The following is a 21,125-nucleotide window of genomic DNA, read 5'->3' on the forward strand; positions in this document are numbered from 1 at the left end:
GTGTTGACACAGGCCAGCCTGGTATGGGTTTGTTGTGGAAAGTTTTGGCAGTCTCTACAGTGCCTCATTCAACCCATATGTCAGTAGTGACCATCTTAAAACCAGCTACATTAACCACTCTTACCACTTGGCAATGTGTTCCAGAGCTTCACTATTCTCAGAGTGAAAAAATATTTCCTCCTATTGATTTAAAAAGTATTTCTTTGTAACTTCAAATGACCCCTAGTCTTTCAGGGGGGACAAACATTCTGTCTGTTAAGACATGGGGGACAAGCATTCTCAGTTTATATTTGAGATCAAGCTGAAGGATCCCCCAGGCTTACCATGCTTCTCTGGTAGTCTAGCGGGGAGTTGGGCAGGAGCGATTCTCACTTGCTCCTGTTTTGTGCTCTGTTGGTGCTGAAAATGGCAGCAGAGACTTCCAGCAGCAGTTTTGTGAGGCTCAGTCTCACAAGGCTGCCGCTGGAAGTCTCGGCAGCCATTTTCAGCACCAAGAGAGCATGGGTAGAAGCGAGTAAGAATTGCTCCTGCCCCAACACCTCGCTAGACCACCAGGTAAGCACAGTAGGCCTGGGGGGGGGGTCTTCTTGCTGGGGGGTGGGAGCCATGTCTCTTTGCTGTGGGGTAAAGAGGGAGGGATGGAGGGGCGCACTGATAGCGGATAAATTTTCGGATTGGGGAGGGCTGACGAGAGGGGAACTGCCAATGCGGTGCGCACAGAGGAGGGACACCACCAGGAGAGAGGGAGGGTAGATGGGTAGGAGTGCCTGGGAGATGTAAGGGAGGAATGATAGAATACAACCCCTATGTTTATATTCAACTTATTGTTCCCCTAAAAAAAAGTGGCAAAAAATGGTATCTCGGTTTATATTTGAGTATATACGGTAAGAACCTAATCCTTCCTTAAACCTGTTTGGTGTCAAGGTGCTTCATTTAATCTCAAACACAATGATCTAATACCCTGTGAGCAGCTAAATAACTAGTTAATATTGAATTGTGTTGACAGAAGATTGCAGTGTTTGATAGTTTAATGATCTGTGGACCATGTTTGATAGGCAAGCACAGTTTTCTTTAGGAGTGCTTCAACCAAGTTTTACCCTCTTAGAACTGGATTTCATTCCATAGAAAAGTGACTTGCATGCCTCATGCGTTTTCCTTTTTCTTGCACAGACTTTCAAAGAAGAATCGGAGGGGGGAAAAGAAGAGCAGGTGGAGAAAATGGCCACTTCAGCCCGGGAACACTTGCTGTTTGTGCGGAGACGCAACCCTCAGCTTCGCTATACCTTGAGCCCAGAGAACCTCCAAAGCTTGGCGTCACAGGGCACCATGTCTGAAAATGTGAGCATTCAGCGTGCTAACAGTGACACTGACCTGGTGACATCCGACAGCCGCTCTAGTTTAACAGCGAGTATGTATGAGTACACACTTGGACAGTCTCAGAACTTGATCATATACTGGGATATTAAGGAAGAAGTGGACCCCTCAGACTGGATTGGACTTTATCATATAGGTAAGTCATTGCAGAGACAAGGTCTGTTTTCTTCATTTTCTATCATTTATTTCTCAATTCTTTTGTTATTATTGATTATTGATACGAGAGAGTATTTTCCATTGGGTAGCTTAGCTGTTTTGAGTAGCAAAAGTTCCCCTAGCTTGCTGTACCATTTAATTATAAACACAGCAATTTATAAAAAAAAAAAAAAGTATTATTTCAAATGTGGGGGAAGACTGTGTTACTGTATTTACCTGTTTGCTTGTTTTAACTGCAATTGAACTGTCTGCCTGATGCCTTCTACAGTTGAGAATATAATTTTGCCTTAAGCAAGTGTGTTGAATAAATTTGAGAACATCCTGGAGACGGACTAGGGTTAGCTGATTGTTGCTAATGATGATGTAAAAGTTTGGGTACTACATGTCTGGGAGAATGCTGCATTTGACCAATTTTTGCAGTTCGAAGAGAAAGTTAATTGGGAGGTATTACATGGAATATATGGAAAAATTAAAGAACTCTCCCTTTCAAAACGCTATATCAAAGTGAGCCAGGGATATAGTGAAGGGGTGCACAGCAGGAGCATTTTTAAAAGAGATTAGGGGAGGAGCGGATTTATCTGACTGTGTCTTACTGAGAGAAACTTGCTATAGAATACTGCAGAATATTTACATGTACCCAACATGGGTAAATAAAGTTTGGACTTAATGTTCTGCAAACTTCATCAAGTATGGGGAATACATTGGGGATGTATTATCATTGTTTATGGAGCTGTCTGATTATTGCTCAATATTGGGATTGTATATGGTGTCATTTGGAGCAAATGATGAAGCATCCCATTCCAAAAAGTGCCAAGTATTGGACCTGGAGGATGATTTGGAGAATGTATCAGAGGAATAGTGTTTATATATAAGAAAAGCCTGTTTTCTTACACTGGGTATAGCAGGAACCTCCAACACTGATGTTATGGCAAAGTCTGTTGCATTATTGTATATCAGGGGTCTCCAAAGTCCCTCCTCGAGGGCCGAATTCAGTCAGGTTTTCGGGATTTCCCCAATGAATATGCATTGAAAGCAGTACATGCACATAGATCTCATGCATATTCATTGGGGAAATCCCGAAAACCTGACTGGATTCGGCCCTCGAGGAGGGACTTTGGAGACCCTTGTTGCATATGGAGAGTCTCAATATTTGGTAAGGGAGAAAAGAAAATATCTCATTTCATTAAGTTGTGTACTCCTGTTTTGGATTCATTAATGCCTAGAATGAGAAATATGTTAATAGTATAGTAAGATAATCGGGATAAAAGAAATTTAAATTGTTGATAGTACTATGGGTATTATCTGACTTGTATGTTAATGAGCAAACAATGTGAGGGGGAGGGGAAGGGCTTTTCAATACAAAATTTGTTTTTCAATTTTAAATTCAGTAAAAATATTATTCTCTACCAAAGTTTGAGGATCTGAAGAATATCTGTGCATTAGGGTGATAAGGCTTTGCATACTTTGTACCCTTTTGCTAATGAATGCATAAATTCTTCAGCTCTTCAGGTTGAATGAAACTGAATCCATACATCTTCTCTTTTCATGTTCTTGTGTGCCTTAAGCCAGTGTTTCAAGCCCTCTCTTGGTTTCAGGATTACACCAATGAGGTGCTAGTCATGATTTACCTGTTCACTTGCATTTATATGTCTAAAGTATATCACCAAAACAGCACAAGTAAAAACCCTGAATGGATAATAGCCAATAATATCCACAAAATCTATACGAATAATCCAAAATTGGCTAATACGCCTAATCCCTGGGGGAAGAAAAAGTCTGAGGAAATGAGGCAAAACTGCAAATAAATGAAATAAATGAATAAATATATAAATAAATAAATAATGGACATCAGTATGAGCCCTTCATAACTAGATGAACGTAGACCTCTGGCTCAGGCAATATCTCAAAAGGTGACCAGCACCAGACCGAAGTCTAAATGAGAATAGCCTCATACATCATGTAGTCCATATATACCAAAGACATGTATGTGCAAAATTTCACACCCTCTCAAAACCAAAAAGACTTTTTTTAAACACCAGGGAGAAGGGGTTAAAAGGACATAACATATACACTATGCCTGTGGGCACACCATGTAACCTTTGCTAAAACATACAACCCTACATATAATAAATACTATAAATGTACATATAAAATGTAATGTATAATATATAATAGTGTCTGTGTATGAATGTGCAAATAAGCAAAATAAATAAATAAATACCTAATAAATAATTGAAGAAAAAATATATATATACAAAGTGCAAGGTGCTTCATGAAATGCAAAATTTGTGGCAAGAATGAGGCCTAAAGTACAATTGCAAAATTTATGGCACGAATACAGCTTAAAGGGCAAATACAAAATCTATGGCAGGAATGAAGCATAAAGTGCAAGTGCAAAAAAATCCCACTGCAGGTTCCTGAAAGGATTAACAATATAACATTCAAGTAAATCATAATATATCAGAAGACTTTGGAAGATCGTTGATGTTAAAGAAATTCCTTGATAATATATAATGAGGATATAGTAAATAGATGGTGTGACCTTTGCTATTCCTGCAGTGGGATTTTTTTGCACTTGTACTTTATGCTTCATTCCTGCCATAGATTTTGCATTTGCACTTTAAGCTGTATTTGTGCCATAAATTTTGCAATTGCACTTTAGGCCTCATTCTTGCCACAAATTTTGCATTATCCCAGGACAAGCAGGCAGCATATTCTTAACGTATGGGTGACGTCACCGACGGAGCCCCGGTACGGACCTTTTTAACTAGAAAGTTCTAGTTGGCCGCACCGCGCATGCGCTGGTGCCTTCCCGCCCGACGGAGGAGTGCGTGGTCTCCAGTTTCTTCGTTTCCGCGGAGCGAAGAAGACGCATGTGCTTTCAACGGCCGTTGAAAACTCTATTTTGCCTTCCCGCTCGCGATTTTTTGATCCTTTTTTGTTCTATATTTTGTCTTTTGACTTTACTTTCCTTTTCAAAAAAAAAAAAAACTCGTGTCTTTTTCTTTGCTTTTTTGCAGCCGGCCCCGGCGGGGCCTGTTGTAATCATACAAGCCTCCGGGTTTGATTTCGCGGAGGCCGTGTTTCCCTTCATGCCCCCGCAACCGGGCTTCAAGAAGTGCCAGCGGTGTGCACGCCCGATCTCTCTGACTGACCCGCACAACTGGTGCCTTCAGTGTTTGGGTCCAGAGCATCGGGCTGACACCTGCACCCGCTGTGCAACTCTCAAGAAACGCACACTTAAGAACCGGCAAATACAGCAAAATATTCTTTTCGGTGCCGGTTCTACCATGGAGCAGGCCCCGACGTCGACGGCACCGCCTAAATCGGCACCGGCCACATCGACACCGCCTGATCCTCCTTCGGGGTCGATAGCGCCAGGTAAGCCGGCTAAGAAGCCTCCCACTTCCCTTGAGCGACCTCCTGTTACAGCGGTGACACCGGTTCTTCCGACGTCCCGCCGATCCCGTAAACGCTCCGCTCCGATCACGGTGAGTGCCTCGTCATCGGCCTCCTCATCGCCGGAGCGTCGAGCAGCACCTATGGTACCGAAGAAATCTAAAGCGGTACCGGTGCCCCCATTGGAGGACCGGATCTCGGCCATCCTCCAGGACAAACTTCAGGAGCAGCTACAGAAGCAACTCCAACAGCTCCTTCCAACCATACTGGCACCGCTCCTTCCGGTACCAGTCCAGACCGAGCCTGGTACCGCCCCACCGGTATCCACCCCTTCGGTACCGCTGAACACATCCATGCCGGTCTTATCTGCTCAGCCTGTACTTCAGACTTGCTCGGCAGAGGACCCGACCCAGGCCCCAGATCGACGCCGGTCATCTCGGGACCGGGATGGACACCATTCCTCCAGGGACAGGGATCGACGCCGGTCTTCATCCCCCGGCACCGTATCCATGCGATCTGGCAAGTCCCTTTCTAAAACACGCCATACCGAACCGGCTGTCAGGGACCCAGACCTGTGGGAACAATCCCCACTCGGTACCGAAGAGGATGCCTCTTCTACCGATGAGGAACCCTCTATGGCTGAAACCACTTCCAAGCCCGAGCAATCCTCCTTCACGAAATTCCTTCGGGAGATGTCTGCGGCTCTCTCCATCCCACTTGAGTCCGACTCCAAGAAGTCCCAGGCATTTTTAGAAGCCTTGGACTTCGACCAACCTCCCAAGGAATTTCTTAAACTCCCCGTACATGATATCCTACGGGAAACATTTTACAAAAATTTGGAAACCCCACTGACTGTCCCAGGTGCCCCTAAAAAACTGGACAGTTTATACCGGGTCATCCCGATCCCGGGATTTGATAAAACCCAATTGCCCCATGAGAGCCTCCTCGTAGAGTCCACTCTAAAGAAATCTCAGGGATCTAGTGTGTATGCCTCCACCCCTCCTGGCAGAGAGGGAAAAACTATGGACAAATTTGGAAAGCGCCTGTACCAGAATGCCATGCTGGCTAACAGAGCCAACAATTACTCGTTTCATTTTTCATTTTATATGAAACACCTGGTCCAACAACTTTCTGCTTTGGAAAAGTATGTACCTGAGCGTAAAATCCCACTTTTCCAACAGCAGATTTCCAGCCTCCTTCAGCTCAGAAAATTTATGGTGCGCTCGATTTACGACTCCTTCGAGCTTACTTCACGAGCCTCTGCACTAGCTGTAGCCATGCGACGCCTAGCCTGGTTGAGGGTGTCTGACCTTGATGTGAACCACCAAGACCGTCTCGCCAACGCGCCCTGCCTTGGTGATGAACTTTTTGGGGAATCTCTTGATACCACAACACAAAAACTTTCGGCTCATGAGACCAGATGGGACACCCTCATTAAGCCGAAGAAGAAGACTCCACCGGCACGACCATACAGGCCTCAGTCCTCTTATCAACGTCGATTCTCTGCCAGGCCGCTGAATCCTCCTCAGCAACAATCCCGCCGGCCTCGCCACCAACAACAACACACTCAGGCTCGTTCTCAGTCCCACCAGGCGACCAAGCCTCTCCCTTCGACTAAAAACCCTCAGCCCTTTTGACTCCTTTCTCCAGGGCATAGCCAGTCTCCACCCTTCCATGCCTCTTCCTCAGCCTATCGGAGGCCGCCTCACCATCTTCCTCCACCGCTGGGAGGCCATCACGTCAGACCTGTGGGTTCTCAACATCATCCGTCACGGATACTCACTAAGGTTCCAAACTCTACCCATAGATCATCCTCCCGTAGAGTCTGCTTCTCACTCCTCCCAAATTCCTCTCCTCCTTCGGGAGGTCCAATCCCTTCTCCTCCTCAATGCCATCGAAGAAGTTCCACAAGACCAGAGGGGTCAAGGTTTTTACTCCCGCTACTTCCTGGTACCCAAGAAAACGGGAGATCTTCGTCCTATTCTCGACCTCAGGAACCTCAACATGTGTTTGGTCAAGGAGAAGTTCAGAATGCTCTCCCTTGCCACACTTTATCCTCTTCTCTCTCAACACGACTGGCTATGTTCCCTGGACCTCAAGGAGGCCTACACCCACATTCCAATCCATCAGGCTTCACGTCGCTACCTCCGATTCCAGGTTCAGAATCACCACTATCAATACAAGGTGCTGCCCTTTGGTCTCGCATCATCGCCCAGGGTGTTCACCAAATGCCTGATTGTGGTAGCGGCCTTTCTCAGGTCCCACAACCTACAAGTGTTCCCATACTTGGACGATTGGTTGGTGAAAGCAACAACCGCTCCACTTGTGCTGCAATCCACTCACCACACCATCTCTTTCCTCCATCTCCTGGGGTTCGAGATCAATTATCCCAAGTCGCATCTGCTTCCCACGCAGCGCCTTCAGTTCATCGGAGCTCTTCTCGATACCAACTCCATGAGAGCGTTTCTTCCTGCCGACCGGCACCGGACACTGCTTCACCTCTGTCGACAGGTACTCCTCCAACCATCCATCCCTGCTCGCAAGATGATGATTCTTCTGGGTCACATGGCCTCGACAGTCCATGTGGTTCCTCTGGCGCGACTCCATCTGAGAATACCACAATGGACCCTCGCCAACCAATGGTCACAGACCAGGGATCCTCTTTCTCATCCCATCTCTGTAACATCGTCTCTTCAGCGATCTCTTCAATGGTGGTTGAACTCCTCAAATCTTTCCAGGGGCCTCCTTCTTCATCCGCCCCCTCATTCCATGATCATCACCACAGATGCCTCCCCCTATGCATGGGGAGCTCACATGGGGGATCTACGCACCCAGGGACTCTGGACCCCTCAGGAGCGTCAACATCACATCAATTTCCTGGAACTCAGAGCCATGTTTTATGCTCTCAAGGCCTTCCAGCACCTTCTCTATCCTCAGGTTCTTCTCCTATGCACGGACAACCAAGTCGCCATGTACTACATCAACAAGCAAGGAGGCACCGGATCTCGTCTCCTTTGTCAGGAGGCCCTCCGAATTTGGACCTGGGCCACAGCCCACAATCTGTATCTCAAAGCCGTCTATATCCAGGGCGAACAGAACTCCCTGGCCGACCGACTCAGCCGCATCCTTCAACCTCACGAGTGGACCCTGGATCCTCCCACTCTCCACTCCATCTTTGCTCGATGGGGCACTCCACAGGTGGACCTCTTTGCAGCTCCTCACAACCATCAGCTGCCCCAGTTCTGCTCCAGACTCTTCTCTCCACATCGTCTGGCCCCGGATGCTTTCCTACTCGACTGGACGGATCGGTTCCTCTATGCCTTCCCTCCACTTCCTCTGATGTTGCGGACCCTGTTCAAGCTCCGCAAAGACAGGGCCACCATGATTCTCATCGCTCCTCGGTGGCCCAGACAACACTGGTTCTCCCTCCTGCTTCAACTCAGCGCCAGGGAGCCCATTCCTCTTCCTGTATTTCCTTCTCTGCTTACGCAGCAACATCAGTCTCTGCTACATCCCAATCTGTCTTCCCTCCACCTGACAGCTTGGTTTCTCTCGGGCTGACCTCTCCAGCAAACCTGTCTCAGCCGGTCCGTCGCATTTTGGATGCCTCCAGGAAACCCTCCACACTCCTATGTTACCATCAGAAGTGGACCCGGTTCTCCGCTTGGTGTCTCCTTCATCATCACAATCCCACCTCCCTGGCGGTGGAAACTGTACTGGACTATTTGCTCTCTCTCTCCGACGCTGGCCTCAAGTCGACCTCAATCAGAGTGCACCTCTGTGCCATCACTGCGTTTCATGAGCCTATTCTTGGAAAACCCCTCACGGCTCATCCTCTGGTTTCCCGGTTCATGAGAGGTCTCTTCAATATCAAACCACCTCTTCAGCCTCCCCCCGTCGTCTGGGACCTCAATGTGGTTTTGTCAGCCCTCATGAAACCTCCTTTTGAGCCTCTTGCTACTACCTCGCTCAAACTTCTCACATGGAAGGTGCGTTTCCTCATTGCCATCACCTCTGCCAGGAGGGTTAGTGAGCTACATGCACTGGTCGCCGATCCACCGTTCACTGTTTTTCACCATGACAAGGTGGTTCTGCGTACCCATCCTAAATTCCTTCCTAAGGTGGTTTCAGCCTTTCACCTCAACCAGTCCATCGTACTGCCTGTCTTCTTCCCTAAACCCCATTCTCATCCTGGGGAACAGGCTCTTCACACGCTGGATTGTAAGCGTGCCCTGGCGTACTACCTTGACCGTACCAGGGCTCACCGCTCCTCTCCTCAACTCTTTCTGACCTTCGATCCTAACCGTCTGGGTCACCCTGTATCTAAACGGACGCTGTCCAATTGGCTTGCTGCCTGTATTGCGTTCTGTTATGCTCGAGCTGGCCTGTCGCTGGAAGGAGCTGTCACGGCCCACAGAGTCCGAGCTATGGCTGCTTCTGTGGCTTTCCTCCGCTCTACGCCTATTGAGGAAATCTGCAAGGCGGCCACTTGGTCTTCAGTTCACACATTCACTACTCACTACTGCCTGGATGCCTTCTCCAGGCGGGATGGACACTTCGGCCAATCTGTGTTACAAAATTTATTTTCCTAATGGCCAACCATCCCCCCTCCCTCTCTGTTAGCTTGGAGGTCACCCATACGTTAAGAATATGCTGCCTGCTTGTCCTGGGATAAAGCACAGTTACTTACCGTAACAGGTGTTATCCAGGGACAGCAGGCAGATATTCTTACGACCCACCCACCTCCCCGGATTGGCTTCTTAGCTGGCTTATCTTAACTGGAGACCACGCACTCCTCCGTCGGGCGGGAAGGCACCAGCGCATGCGCGGTGCGGCCAACTAGAACTTTCTAGTTAAAAAGGTCCGTACCGGGGCTCCGTCGGTGACGTCACCCATACGTTAAGAATATCTGCCTGCTGTCCCTGGATAACACCTGTTACGGTAAGTAACTGTGCTTTTCATGAAGCACCTTGCACTTTGTATATATATATTTTTTCTTCAATTATTTATTAGGTATTTATTTATTTATTTTGCTTATTTGCACATTCACACACAGACACTATTATATATTATAAATTACATTTTATATGTACATTTATAGTGTTTATTATATGTAGGGTTGTATGTTTTAGCAAAGGTTACATGGTGTGCCCACAGGCATAGTGTAGATGTTATGTCCTTTTAACCCCTTCTCCCTGGTGTTTAAAAAAAGTCTTTTTGGTTTTGAGAGGGTGTGAAATTTTGCACATACATGTCTTTGGTATATATGGACTACATGATGTATGAGGCTATTCTCATTTAGACTTCGGTCTGGTGCTGGTCACCTTTTGAGATATTGCCTGAGCCAGAGGTCTACGTTCATCTAGTTATGAAGGGCTCATACTGATGTCCATTATTTATTTATTTATATATTTATTCATTTATTTCATTTATTTGCAGTTTTGCCTCATTTCCTCAGACTTTTTCTTCCCCAGGGATTAGGCGTATTAGCCAATTTTGGTTTTTTCTTAAAGTATATCACACCATCTATTTACTATATCCTCATTATATATTATCAAGGAATTTCTTTAACATCAACGATCTTCCAAAGTCTTCTGATATATTATGATTTACTTGAATGTTATATTGTTAATCCTTTCAAATGTCACTTTTCATTTCTCTTCTTCATACAGTCTTATATTCTGATTATGGGATATGACCTCAGTGGCTACTTCTGTACAGAATAAATCTGTTGAAAGTGCAGAATTTCAGTGTAGCTAGCCTCCTCATTGGTCTTATCCCACTGCCTACCACTCAAATCTATTTCTTTATCATTTAAAGTGCTTTTAGTAGTCATAAATAACTTAATATATAACTTAGCTTTAAAGTGCTTGCAGTATTGAAACGGGACTCCGACATGGACCCACGTTTCGCTAGGCTGTTTCAAGGAGATACCCATCAAACAGACTTGCGGCCAGTCTCTATTTCATTCTAGCTACACTGAAATTCTGTACTTTCAACAGATTTATTCTTTACAGAAGTAGCCACTGAGGTCATATCCCATAACCAGAATATAAGACTGTATGAAGAAAAATGAAAAGTGACATTTGAAAGGATTAACAATATAATTTTCAAGTAAATCATAATATATCAGAAGACTTTGGAAGATCGTTGATGTTAAAGAAATTCTTTGATAATATATAATGAGGATATAGTAAATAGATGGTGAATTATTTAGTTCCTCATATAAATAGAGAAAGATATTTGCCAAATATTGGATGTGTAAAGTATATCACATACATGTTGTGTATAACTGCTCTGTGTTTAGATTGTAAGAGGGCATAATTTGGGCAGGGCTTGTGCAGAGCCAAATCTACATATGTTTTCTCTGTTTCAAAAAGCGAATGCTTGTGCCTGTCACACTATATCAAAACAAAACAGAGTGACAGCTGCTTCTTCACACACACACACTTTTAAAAATGTGCTTGTTCAGGCCAGCCCTTTACAGGCAGAATTAAATAGAAATAAAGATTGCAGCCTCTGCTACCTAGTGGTATAGATGCTTGTAGGTTTTCAAAGTGGTAGACTTACACAAGGTAACTTATACATGTGGAGGGCCATTTTCGAAAAGGATGGCTGACTCCAGTTTGGACGTTTCCTGCTAAACGTTCAAAGTCAATGAACTGCTAGACGTTCAAAACTTTTTAAAAAAAAATTTGTCTACTTGGACATCTAGGTCAATAGGACGTCCAACTCTTAGGATGCTTAACTTTATACCCCATTTTCAATAAAGAAATGTCCAAATTGAAAACATCCAAATCCAGACCATTTGAACATGGGAGGAGCCAGCATTATGATGGATTGGCCACATAATCATGAAAACAGAGCAGTGGGACACCTTAGAGCAGGGGTGTCAAAGTCCCTCCTCGAGGGCCGCAATCCAGTTGTATGCTAATAGATCTCATGCATATTCATTGGGGAAATCCTGAAAACCCGACTGGATTGCGGCCCTCGAGGAGGGACTTTGTCACCCCTGCCTTAGAGGGCACTGCTGTGAAATTCACATAAAGAGTGCCAGAAGTACATCTTATCATATACCCTTATAATTTTATGCTGAACCCTTCAAAACCTACAAGATCCACCTGTCTACCACCCCAGTAGCCCTCATGGCTACAGGGACACCTATATGTCAGTAGAGTAGGATGTTGTTGGGTCTTAGTGGGTTTACACTTTCTACCATAAATGTAGTGGTTAGAGTGGCTTATGGCCTGAGTCCTCCTCTCTATGATTCATTCACTAGCCCATCTACCAGGTTACTTAAGACACTTGTGTGATGCTCTACTAGGCTTTCCCATACCGAGGGCTCCTGTTCTAGAGACAGGTATATACTCTTTCATTCAGATCTTTGTGGGATGGGAGGGGCTTAGTGAGCAGTGAGGGAGTGTGGGAGGTTGTATCTTAATGTATCCAGTAGTCATCTGGTCAGTTTGGGTACCTTTGTGGCACTTAGTCGCTTCTAAAACAGGTCTAGCTCCAAATGCCTTAAGTTCCGTTTAGGACAACTTGGAAAATGTTCGATTATCAGAACAAGACATCCAAGTTAAGCACGCCCAAAGTCCACCGCAAACATGCCTCCCAGCATACACCCTTGCATTCTGGATGCATAGCGGGAGAAACGTCTCTCTAGACATGCAGGAAAAGAGTTTTGATTATTGGCATGGGCATCCAAGTGCCGACTTAGGCCGTGTTTTGAACGTTTTAGTTTTTTATTATGAGCCCCACAGAATAAGATATAAAATCCCAACTTGCATGTACTTGTAAATTGCCAAGTTTCTCCTTTCATTTTTTTAATGTTTGGATTAAAAAAAATATATAAAATGGCCTGCTCTTGTTTTTAAAATTTGTTACCAGCGAGTTCATACCATTCATACCGCTTGCCCCGATTTAGGGATATTTTTACTCTTTTATTCTTGGATCATATCTGATTTATTGCAACAACAATCTTTATTGACACGAGTGCACCACCCGCTGAATGTCATTCACACCCCTGAGGCAGGCTTAAACGTTGAAACACAGATCCACAAGATACAGTGCATATATGGTAGAGACTTTTATATTTATATTTTAATAAACATTTGCTCATTTTGTTTATCCCTGGTTGATGTGTACTGTTCCATCCCCACTCATACGTTTCTCAATTGTTTTCTTGTGGGGCTTATTTCATTGTTTTCTGCTCCTTTATACTTGCACATTGCTAAAAACACTGCTGGAATTATACACGTCCTGACCTGGACTTACCAATTCCAATGTCAGCATTCTAGTTAAATTAGGCCACATGTGTATGATAGAGGCTTTTATATTAAAGGGCCCTGTGGCATGTAACATGCACTACTAACCTTTAATTTAAAAAAACAACACAAAAAACCCTATATAGTATGCAAGTTCCAATTTCATGAGACATGTGGACAATAGAATATTAGCAGATACATGGAAAACTTTACGATATGTAAGCAATTTAACAACTATTCTAATTTACAAATCTAAAAATCAATCTATATGGGTAAACTCCAAGATTCAAATTGGCGGAGAAAGACTAGTCTGGAAGCATTGGATGATAGCAGGAATACGTATATTGGATGATGTTATTTCTAATGGTGCTGTGCTTGAATTTTCACAGTTGCAACATAAGTTTGGACTTAATAAATCAAAAAATTTTAGATGGATGCAACTGAAGCATGCCATTCAGGCGGGGTTCCCTGATTGGAAAAACCTTAATAATCATTATAGTATGGAGTTTCTTTGTTTTCAGACAGACTTCTTGGGTCACCCAGTGGTATAAATTATTAAATGGATTTACTAAGAAGAAATTAAAAACTGGTTTAAGAGATATTTGGAGCATTGAGATTAAGCATGAAATTACTGCATCTCAATGGCCACGAATTTGGTCTTGGAGGATGAAATGTACGGTGTCAGCATCTATGAGACAAACTTGGTTTTTTTCTGTTGCATAGAGCATTATGGACCCCTGTTAGGTTGCAAAAAATAGATAGTTCTTTGTCTAATAGATGCTGGCATTGTCATTTAGAAGCAGGAACTTTAGATCATTTATTGTTTCATTGCCCATATATTATGAATTTTTGGAAATCAATTTGGGACCAAATTAATAATTTATTAGAGAACCCAGTGGCATTATCCTATGATACTGTGATATTTGGTATGGATATGAGAGAAAAAAGTCAGATTTCTGCAAACAACAATAAATTGCTACTTATAATGACAGGGGTTGCCATTCAACAAATCACATATAATTGGAAAGACTGGAGGAGATTAAATTATAACTTTTGGTGGAATTCTTTATGCCATATCTATAAAATGGAAAGATTTACTGCGTTACAAAAGGGATATTTTAAGAAATTTCAGGATGTATGGAAACCATTAACAAAATATTGTCAGGATTAAGTAAAATTATTTCCCTTATGTTTATTAGTTTATGAGGTAGGGAGGGGGGTATTTTATTATTACATATATCATACAATAATGGAGTTTATCCCAGGACAAGCAGGCAGCATATTCTTAACACATGGGTGACGTCACCGACGGAGCCCTCGGTACGGACCTTTTTAACTAGAAGTTTCTAGTTGGCCGCACCGCGCGTGCGCGAGTGCCTTCCCGCCCGACGGAGGAGTGCGTGGTCCCCAGTTTCTTCGTTTCCGCGGAGCGAAGAAGACGCGTGTGTTTTTTCAACGGCCGTTGAAACCACTTTTTTGCCTTCCCGCTCGCGCTTTTTTCCTAATTTTTTCTTCTTTTGCCTTCGGGTATCTTTTTCTTTTGCTTTGTAAAAAAAAAAAAAAAAAAAAACTTGCTTTTTTTCGCCTTTTTTCGATTTTGCCCCGGCGGGGCCTGTTGCCATTATACAGGCCTCGGGGTTCGATTTTGCGGAGGCCGTTTTCCCCTTCATGCCCCCGCAGGTCGGTTTTAAAAAGTGCCAGCGGTGTGCACGCCCGATCTCCATCACTGACCCACACAATTGGTGTTTACAGTGTTTGGGTCCGGAGCATCGGGCGGACTCCTGCACCCGCTGTGCTACTCTTCAAAAGAGAACCCTTAAAAACCGAAGAATTCAACAAACTCTTCTCTTCGGCTCCGGGTCGACGATGGACTCCTCGACATCGACAGCGGTACCACAGAAATCGGCACCGTCTACTTCGACACCGCCCGACCCCACATCGGCGTCTCTGGCGCCAGGTAAGCCGGCTAAGAAGCCTTCCTCTTCCCTCGAGCGCCCTCCAACTACGGTGGCGACGCCGACCTTGCCGGCATCGCACCGGTCCCGCAAACGCTCCGCCCCGATCTCGGTGAGTGCCTCGTCATCGGCCTCCTCATCGCCGGGGCGTGGAGCGGCATCTAAGGAACCGAAGAAAAAGAAAGCGGTTCCGATGCCACCCCTAGATGACCGTATCTCGGCCATCTTAAAGGTACAACTCCAGGAACAGTTACAGCAACAACTCGAGCACCTGTTGCCCACTATCCTGGCACCGCTCCTTCCGGTACCAGACCGGCCCGAGCCCCGTACCGAACCCCCGGTATCCACCCCTTCGGTACCTATCAACACCTCCATGCCGATTCTTTCGGCTGAGCAGCTTCATACCCATCCAGTGGTTCACTCCCATACCACATCGGATCCTCCTCGGCACCAAGCAGTGCGTCATTCTTCCCGGGACCGGGATCGACGCCGATCTTCCTCTCCTGGTACCGTTTCGGTGCGTTCTGGGAAATCTTTATCCAAGACCCGCCATACCGCACCTTCCACCCCGGTGTCCCGACATGCACCAGAGGTCCGGGACCCTGACTTATGGGAGGAATCCCTTCTCGGTACCGAGGAGGATCCCTCCTCATCTGATGAGGACCCGTCGGCACCCGATGCCACCTCCAAACCGGAGCAGTCCTCATTTTCTAAATTTCTGAGGGAGATGTCTGCAGCCCTGTCCCTTCCTTTAGAATCTGACTCAAAGAAGTCTCAAGCCTTCCTGGAGGCTTTAGATTTCGAACAACCTCCTAAAGAGTTCCTCAAGCTTCCCGTGCATGACATCCTACGGGAGACTTTTTACAAAAACTGGGAGAATCCCCTTACGGTACCGGGGGCCCCCCGTAAACTGGACAACCTCTATCGAGTCATCCCTATCCCAGGGTTCGACAAGTCTCAATTGCCTCATGAGTCCCTTCTTGTGGAATCCACCTTGAAAAAGACTCAGGGCTCCAGTGTCTATGCCTCTACCCCCCCTGGCAGAGAGGGTAAGACCATGGACAAGTTTGGCAAGAGGCTCTACCAGAATGCCATGCTGGCCAACAGGGCGAACAACTATTCCTTCCATTTTTCTTTCTATATGAAACATTTGGTCCAACAGCTGTCTGCCCTCCAAAAGTACCTGCCGGAGCGCAAGGTCCCACTGTTCCAGCAGCACATCTCTGGCCTTCTTCAGTTGCGCAAGTTTATGGTCCGCTCGATATATGACTCATTCGAGCTCACCTCCCGTGCCTCTGCCATGGCCGTAGCCATGCGCCGCTTGGCCTGGCTGAGAGTCTCCGACCTGGACATCAACCACCAGGACCGTCTAGCCAATGCCCCCTGTCTCGGGGATGAACTTTTTGGAGAGTCACTGGATTCCACCACCCAGAAACTCTCCGCCCATGAAACAAGGTGGGACACCCTGATCAAACCAAAAAAGAAGGCTCCGCCTGCCCGACCTTATCGACCTCAGTCATCTTACCAGCGCAGGTTCTCAGCCAGGCCGCTCAATCCGCCTCCTCAACAACCTCGGCGGCCCCGTCAACAGCAGCACCATGCCCAGGCTCGTTCTCAGGCCACTCAACCCTCCAAGCCTCTTCAACCTGCTAAGCAATCCCAGCCCTTTTGACTCTTCTCTCCAGGGCATAGCCAGTCATCCACCCTCGCTACCTCTTCCACAACCAATCGGAGGTCGCCTCACCATATTCTCCAGCCGTTGGGAGGTCATCACATCGGACCAGTGGGTCCTCAACATCATCCGCCACGGCTACTCTCTCAACTTCCAGACTCTTCCACCGGACAACCTTCCCGTAGAGTCTGCTTCACACTCATCTCAAACCCCCCTCCTCCTGAGGGAGGTTCAATCCCTCCTCCTTCTCAATGCCATCGAAGAAGTACCTCCAGATCAAAGGGGTCAGGGATTCTACTCCCGCTACTTCCTGGTACCCAAAAAGACGGGAGACCTCCGTCCCATTCTCGATCTCAGGGACCTCAACAAGTGTCTGGTCAAGGAGAAGTTCAGAATGCTTTCCCTTGCCACGCTCTACCCTCTTCTTTCTCAACACGACTGGCTATGTTCCCTGGACCTCAAAGAGGCCTACACTCACATCTCCATCAACCAGAACTCTCGCCGCTACCTGCGGTTCCAGGTGCTGCACCAACACTATCAGTACAAGGTGCTACTGTTTGGCCTCGCTTCCTCACCCAGGGTCTTCACCAAGTGCCTTATAGTGGTAGCGGCCTTCCTCAGGTCTCACAACCTCCAGGTGTTCCCCTATTTGGACGATTGGTTGGTGAAAGCACCTACGTCTCAACTTGTGCTACAGGCTACTCATCACACCATCTCTCTCCTCCACCTCCTGGGGTTCGAGATCAACTACCCCAAGTCGCATCTGCTTCCCACCCAGCGACTTCAGTTCATTGGAGCAGTTCTGGACACCACACTAATGAGGGCTTTTCTCCCCTCCGATCGTCAGCGAACCCTGCTCCACCTCTGTCGTCAGGTGCTCATGCATCCCTCCATTCCTGCCCGACAGATGATGGTCCTCCTGGGTCACATGGCCTCGACGGTGCATGTCCTTCCTCTGGCACGTCTCCACCTTCGCACGCCTCAGTGGACTCTCGCCAACCAATGGTCACAGACTACGGATCTTCTTTCTCATCCCATCTCTGTGACATCATCCCTTCAGCAATCTCTCCAATGGTGGTTGAACTCCTCAAATCTTTCCAGGGGTCTACTTTTTCATCTACCCCCTCACTCTATGATCATCACCACGGATGCGTCCCCCTATGCATGGGGAGCTCACCTAGGAGATCTACGCACCCAGGGACTTTGGACCCCACAGGAGCGTCGTCATCACATCAATTTCCTGGAACTCAGAGCCATGTTCTACGCCCTCAAGGCTTTCCAACATCTCCTCTGCCCTCAAGTCCTCCTCCTGTGCACAGACAATCAAGTCGCCATGTACTACATAAACAAGCAAGGCGGCACCGGATCTCGCCCCCTTTGTTTGGAGGCTCTGCGCATCTGGACCTGGGCCACGGACCGCAATCTCTTTCTCAGGGCGGTCTATATCCAGGGCGAACAGAACTCCCTGGCCGACAATCTCAGCTGCATCCTTCAACCTCACTAGTGGACGTTGGACCCTCCGACTCTGCTCTCCATCTTTGCTCGATGGGGCACTCCGCAGGTGGACCTCTTTGCAGCACCTCACAATCATCAACTGCCCCTCTTCTGTTCCAGACTCTTCTCTCCTCACCGTCTGGCCCCGGATGCATTCCTGCTCGATTGGAGGGATCGGTTCCTGTATGCATTCCCTCCACTTCCTCTGATGTTGCGGACCTTGTCCAAACTCCGCAAGGACAACGCCACCATGATTCTCATCGCTCCTCGGTGGCCTCGCCAACACTGGTTCTCCCTCCTGCTCCAACTCAGCTCCAGGGAGCCCATTCCTCTTCCTGTGTTTCCTACTCTACTTACGCAGCGGCATCAGTCTCTACTGCATCCCAATCTGTCTTCGCTCCACCTGACAGCTTGGTTTCTCTCGGGCTGACCTCTCCAGAGAATCTATCTCAGCCGGTCCGTCTCATCTTGGACGCCTCCAGGAAACCGGCCACCCTCCAATGTTACCATCACAAATGGACCAGATTCTCCTCGTGGTGTCTCCGGCATCATCAGGAACCCACCTCCTTAGCGGTGGAAACTGTATTGGAATATTTGCTCTCGCTGTCCAATGCTGGCCTCAAAACTACCTCCATCAGAGTCCACCTCAGTGCCATCACTGCGTTTCATGAGCCTATTCTCGGAAAACCCCTCACGGCTCATCCTCTGGTTTCCAGATTTATGAGAGGGCTCTTCAATATCAAACCGCCTCTCAAGCCTCCTCCTGTCGTCTGGGACCTGAATGTGGTTCTATCAGCACTCATGAAACCTCCGTTTGAGCCTCTTGCCACAACTTCGCTCAGGCTTCTTACCTGGAAGGTGCTTTTCCTAATTGCCATCACCTCTGCCAGGAGGGTTAGCGAACTGCATGCACTGGTTGCCGACCCACCGTTCACTGTTTTTCACCATGACAAGGTTGTTCTGCGTACCCACCCTAAATTCCTTCCCAAGGTGGTCTCGGCTTTTCACCTTAACCAGTCCATTGTGCTGCCCGTCTTCTTCCCTAAGCCTCACTCGCACCCTGGAGAACAGGCGTTGCACACGCTGGACTGTAAGCGTGCCCTTGCTTACTACCTTGATCGTACCAGAGCTCACCGTACATCCCCTCAGCTATTTTTGTCTTTCGATCCCAACCGTTTGGGTCGTCCTGTCTCCAAACGGACACTTTCAAATTGGCTTGCTGCCTGTATTGCTTTCTGCTATGCTCGGGCCGGTCTCTCACTGGAAGGTGCTGTCACGGCCCACAGAGTCCGAGCTATGGCTGCTTCTGTAGCTTTCCTCTGTTCCACGCCCATCGAGGAAATCTGCAAGGCTGCCACTTGGTCCTCAGTTCACACGTTCACTACTCACTACTGTCTGGATGCCTTTTCCAGACGGGATGGTCACTTCGGCCAATCGGTGTTACAGAATTTATTTTCATGATGGCCAACCATCCCCCCTCCCTCTTTGTTAGCTTGGAGGTCACCCATGTGTTAAGAATATGCTGCCTGCTTGTCCTGGGATAAAGCACAGTTACTTACCTTAACAGGTGTTATCCAGGGACAGCAGGCAGATATTCTTACGTCCCACCCTCCTCCCCGGGTTGGCTTCTTAGCTGGCTTATCTTAACTGGGGACCACACACTCCTCCGTCGGGCGGGAAGGCACTCGCGCACGCGCGGTGCGGCCAACTAGAAACTTCTAGTTAAAAAGGTCCGTACCGAGGGCTCCGTCGGTGACGTCACCCATGTGTTAAGAATATCTGCCTGCTGTCCCTGGATAACACCTGTTACGGTAAGTAACTGTGCTATATGGTTGGGGGGGATGAGGGAGGGATAGGGATAAGAATATATGTAATATACCAATGATTGTTTATAAGTGATGTATTTATTGTTACTGTGAATGAAAATATTAACACTTAATGTAATTTGTGAAAATGAATAAAGAATTATAAAAAAAAAAAAAGAGAGACATGTGGAGACTTAGGGCTCATTTTATCAAGGTGCGCTACGGGGGTTAGCGCGTCGGATATTTCATCACGCGCTAACCCCCGCGGCAAGCCAAAATACTAACGCCTCCTCAATGGAGGCGTTAGCGACTAGTGCGGCAGGCGGTTTAACGCGCGTATTCTGTGCGTTAAACCCCTACCGCACCTTGATAAAAGGAGCCCTTAATCAATTATAGTTTACTTAATGATTGTACTGTTAAATTATATTTTCTATTTTTGTAATCCATGGATAATTATTCTCAAATTAATAAAATAGATACATATACAAATTTCTCTCATGCATATTCAGTATGGCAATCCGAAAAACCTGACTAGCTAGGTGCATCAGGAGATTGCTGGGAAACGACACATAAACATTGCTTACTATGGTACATACAATTGTATATTAAAATAATATCACTAAAGCGCATATTATTTGGTTACAGTGTTGCCTGTGCATGGTAATTTTGCTGCTCTGTGGGGTGCCCATTTGTAGTGGGAAGTGGGTTATTTGCTGTCACGGTAGAGAAAAGATTTGCTTAGTTCATTGGAAGTGTTGGCTGTTGGTATGTATCCAGAAAGCTGTCATCAGCTTTTCCAAGAGGTGGGCACCCTTATGTTAAATATTTGTGTGGTAGCCTGCAAGTTTCCATGGATGTCTTCACGTTTTAGCAGTCATAAGCATAAAACTTATTGGCTTGTTTGTAGAGAAGCACTACTATGGGCTCTAGAGAATTCCTTGCCAAGAGAAGATTTATTCATGAGCATACTTGGCCCATGTGAAATAAGAGTATGACAGACCAA

The 21,125-nt window shown here is 46.6% G+C and overlaps 1 protein-coding gene across 6 annotated transcripts in view; it reads left to right on the plus strand.

Moving 5' to 3' along the window:
• HECW2 (HECT, C2 and WW domain containing E3 ubiquitin protein ligase 2) overlaps positions 1–21,125 on the plus strand; it is a 487,554-nt gene that overhangs the window by 158,346 nt on the left and 308,083 nt on the right. For all 6 annotated transcript variants that reach the window (XM_033946090.1, XM_033946087.1, XM_033946093.1 and 3 more), the window contains one exon: positions 1,171–1,510. In XM_033946090.1, the coding sequence (XP_033801981.1) occupies positions 1,219–1,510 (292 nt within the window). In that variant the 5' untranslated portion in view covers positions 1,171–1,218. The remainder of the gene's footprint in view (positions 1–1,170; positions 1,511–21,125) is intronic.

The sequence above is a fragment of the Geotrypetes seraphini genome, chromosome 5, assembly GCF_902459505.1.
Source record: "Geotrypetes seraphini chromosome 5, aGeoSer1.1, whole genome shotgun sequence".
In the NCBI taxonomy this organism is placed as follows: domain Eukaryota; kingdom Metazoa; phylum Chordata; class Amphibia; order Gymnophiona; family Dermophiidae; genus Geotrypetes; species Geotrypetes seraphini.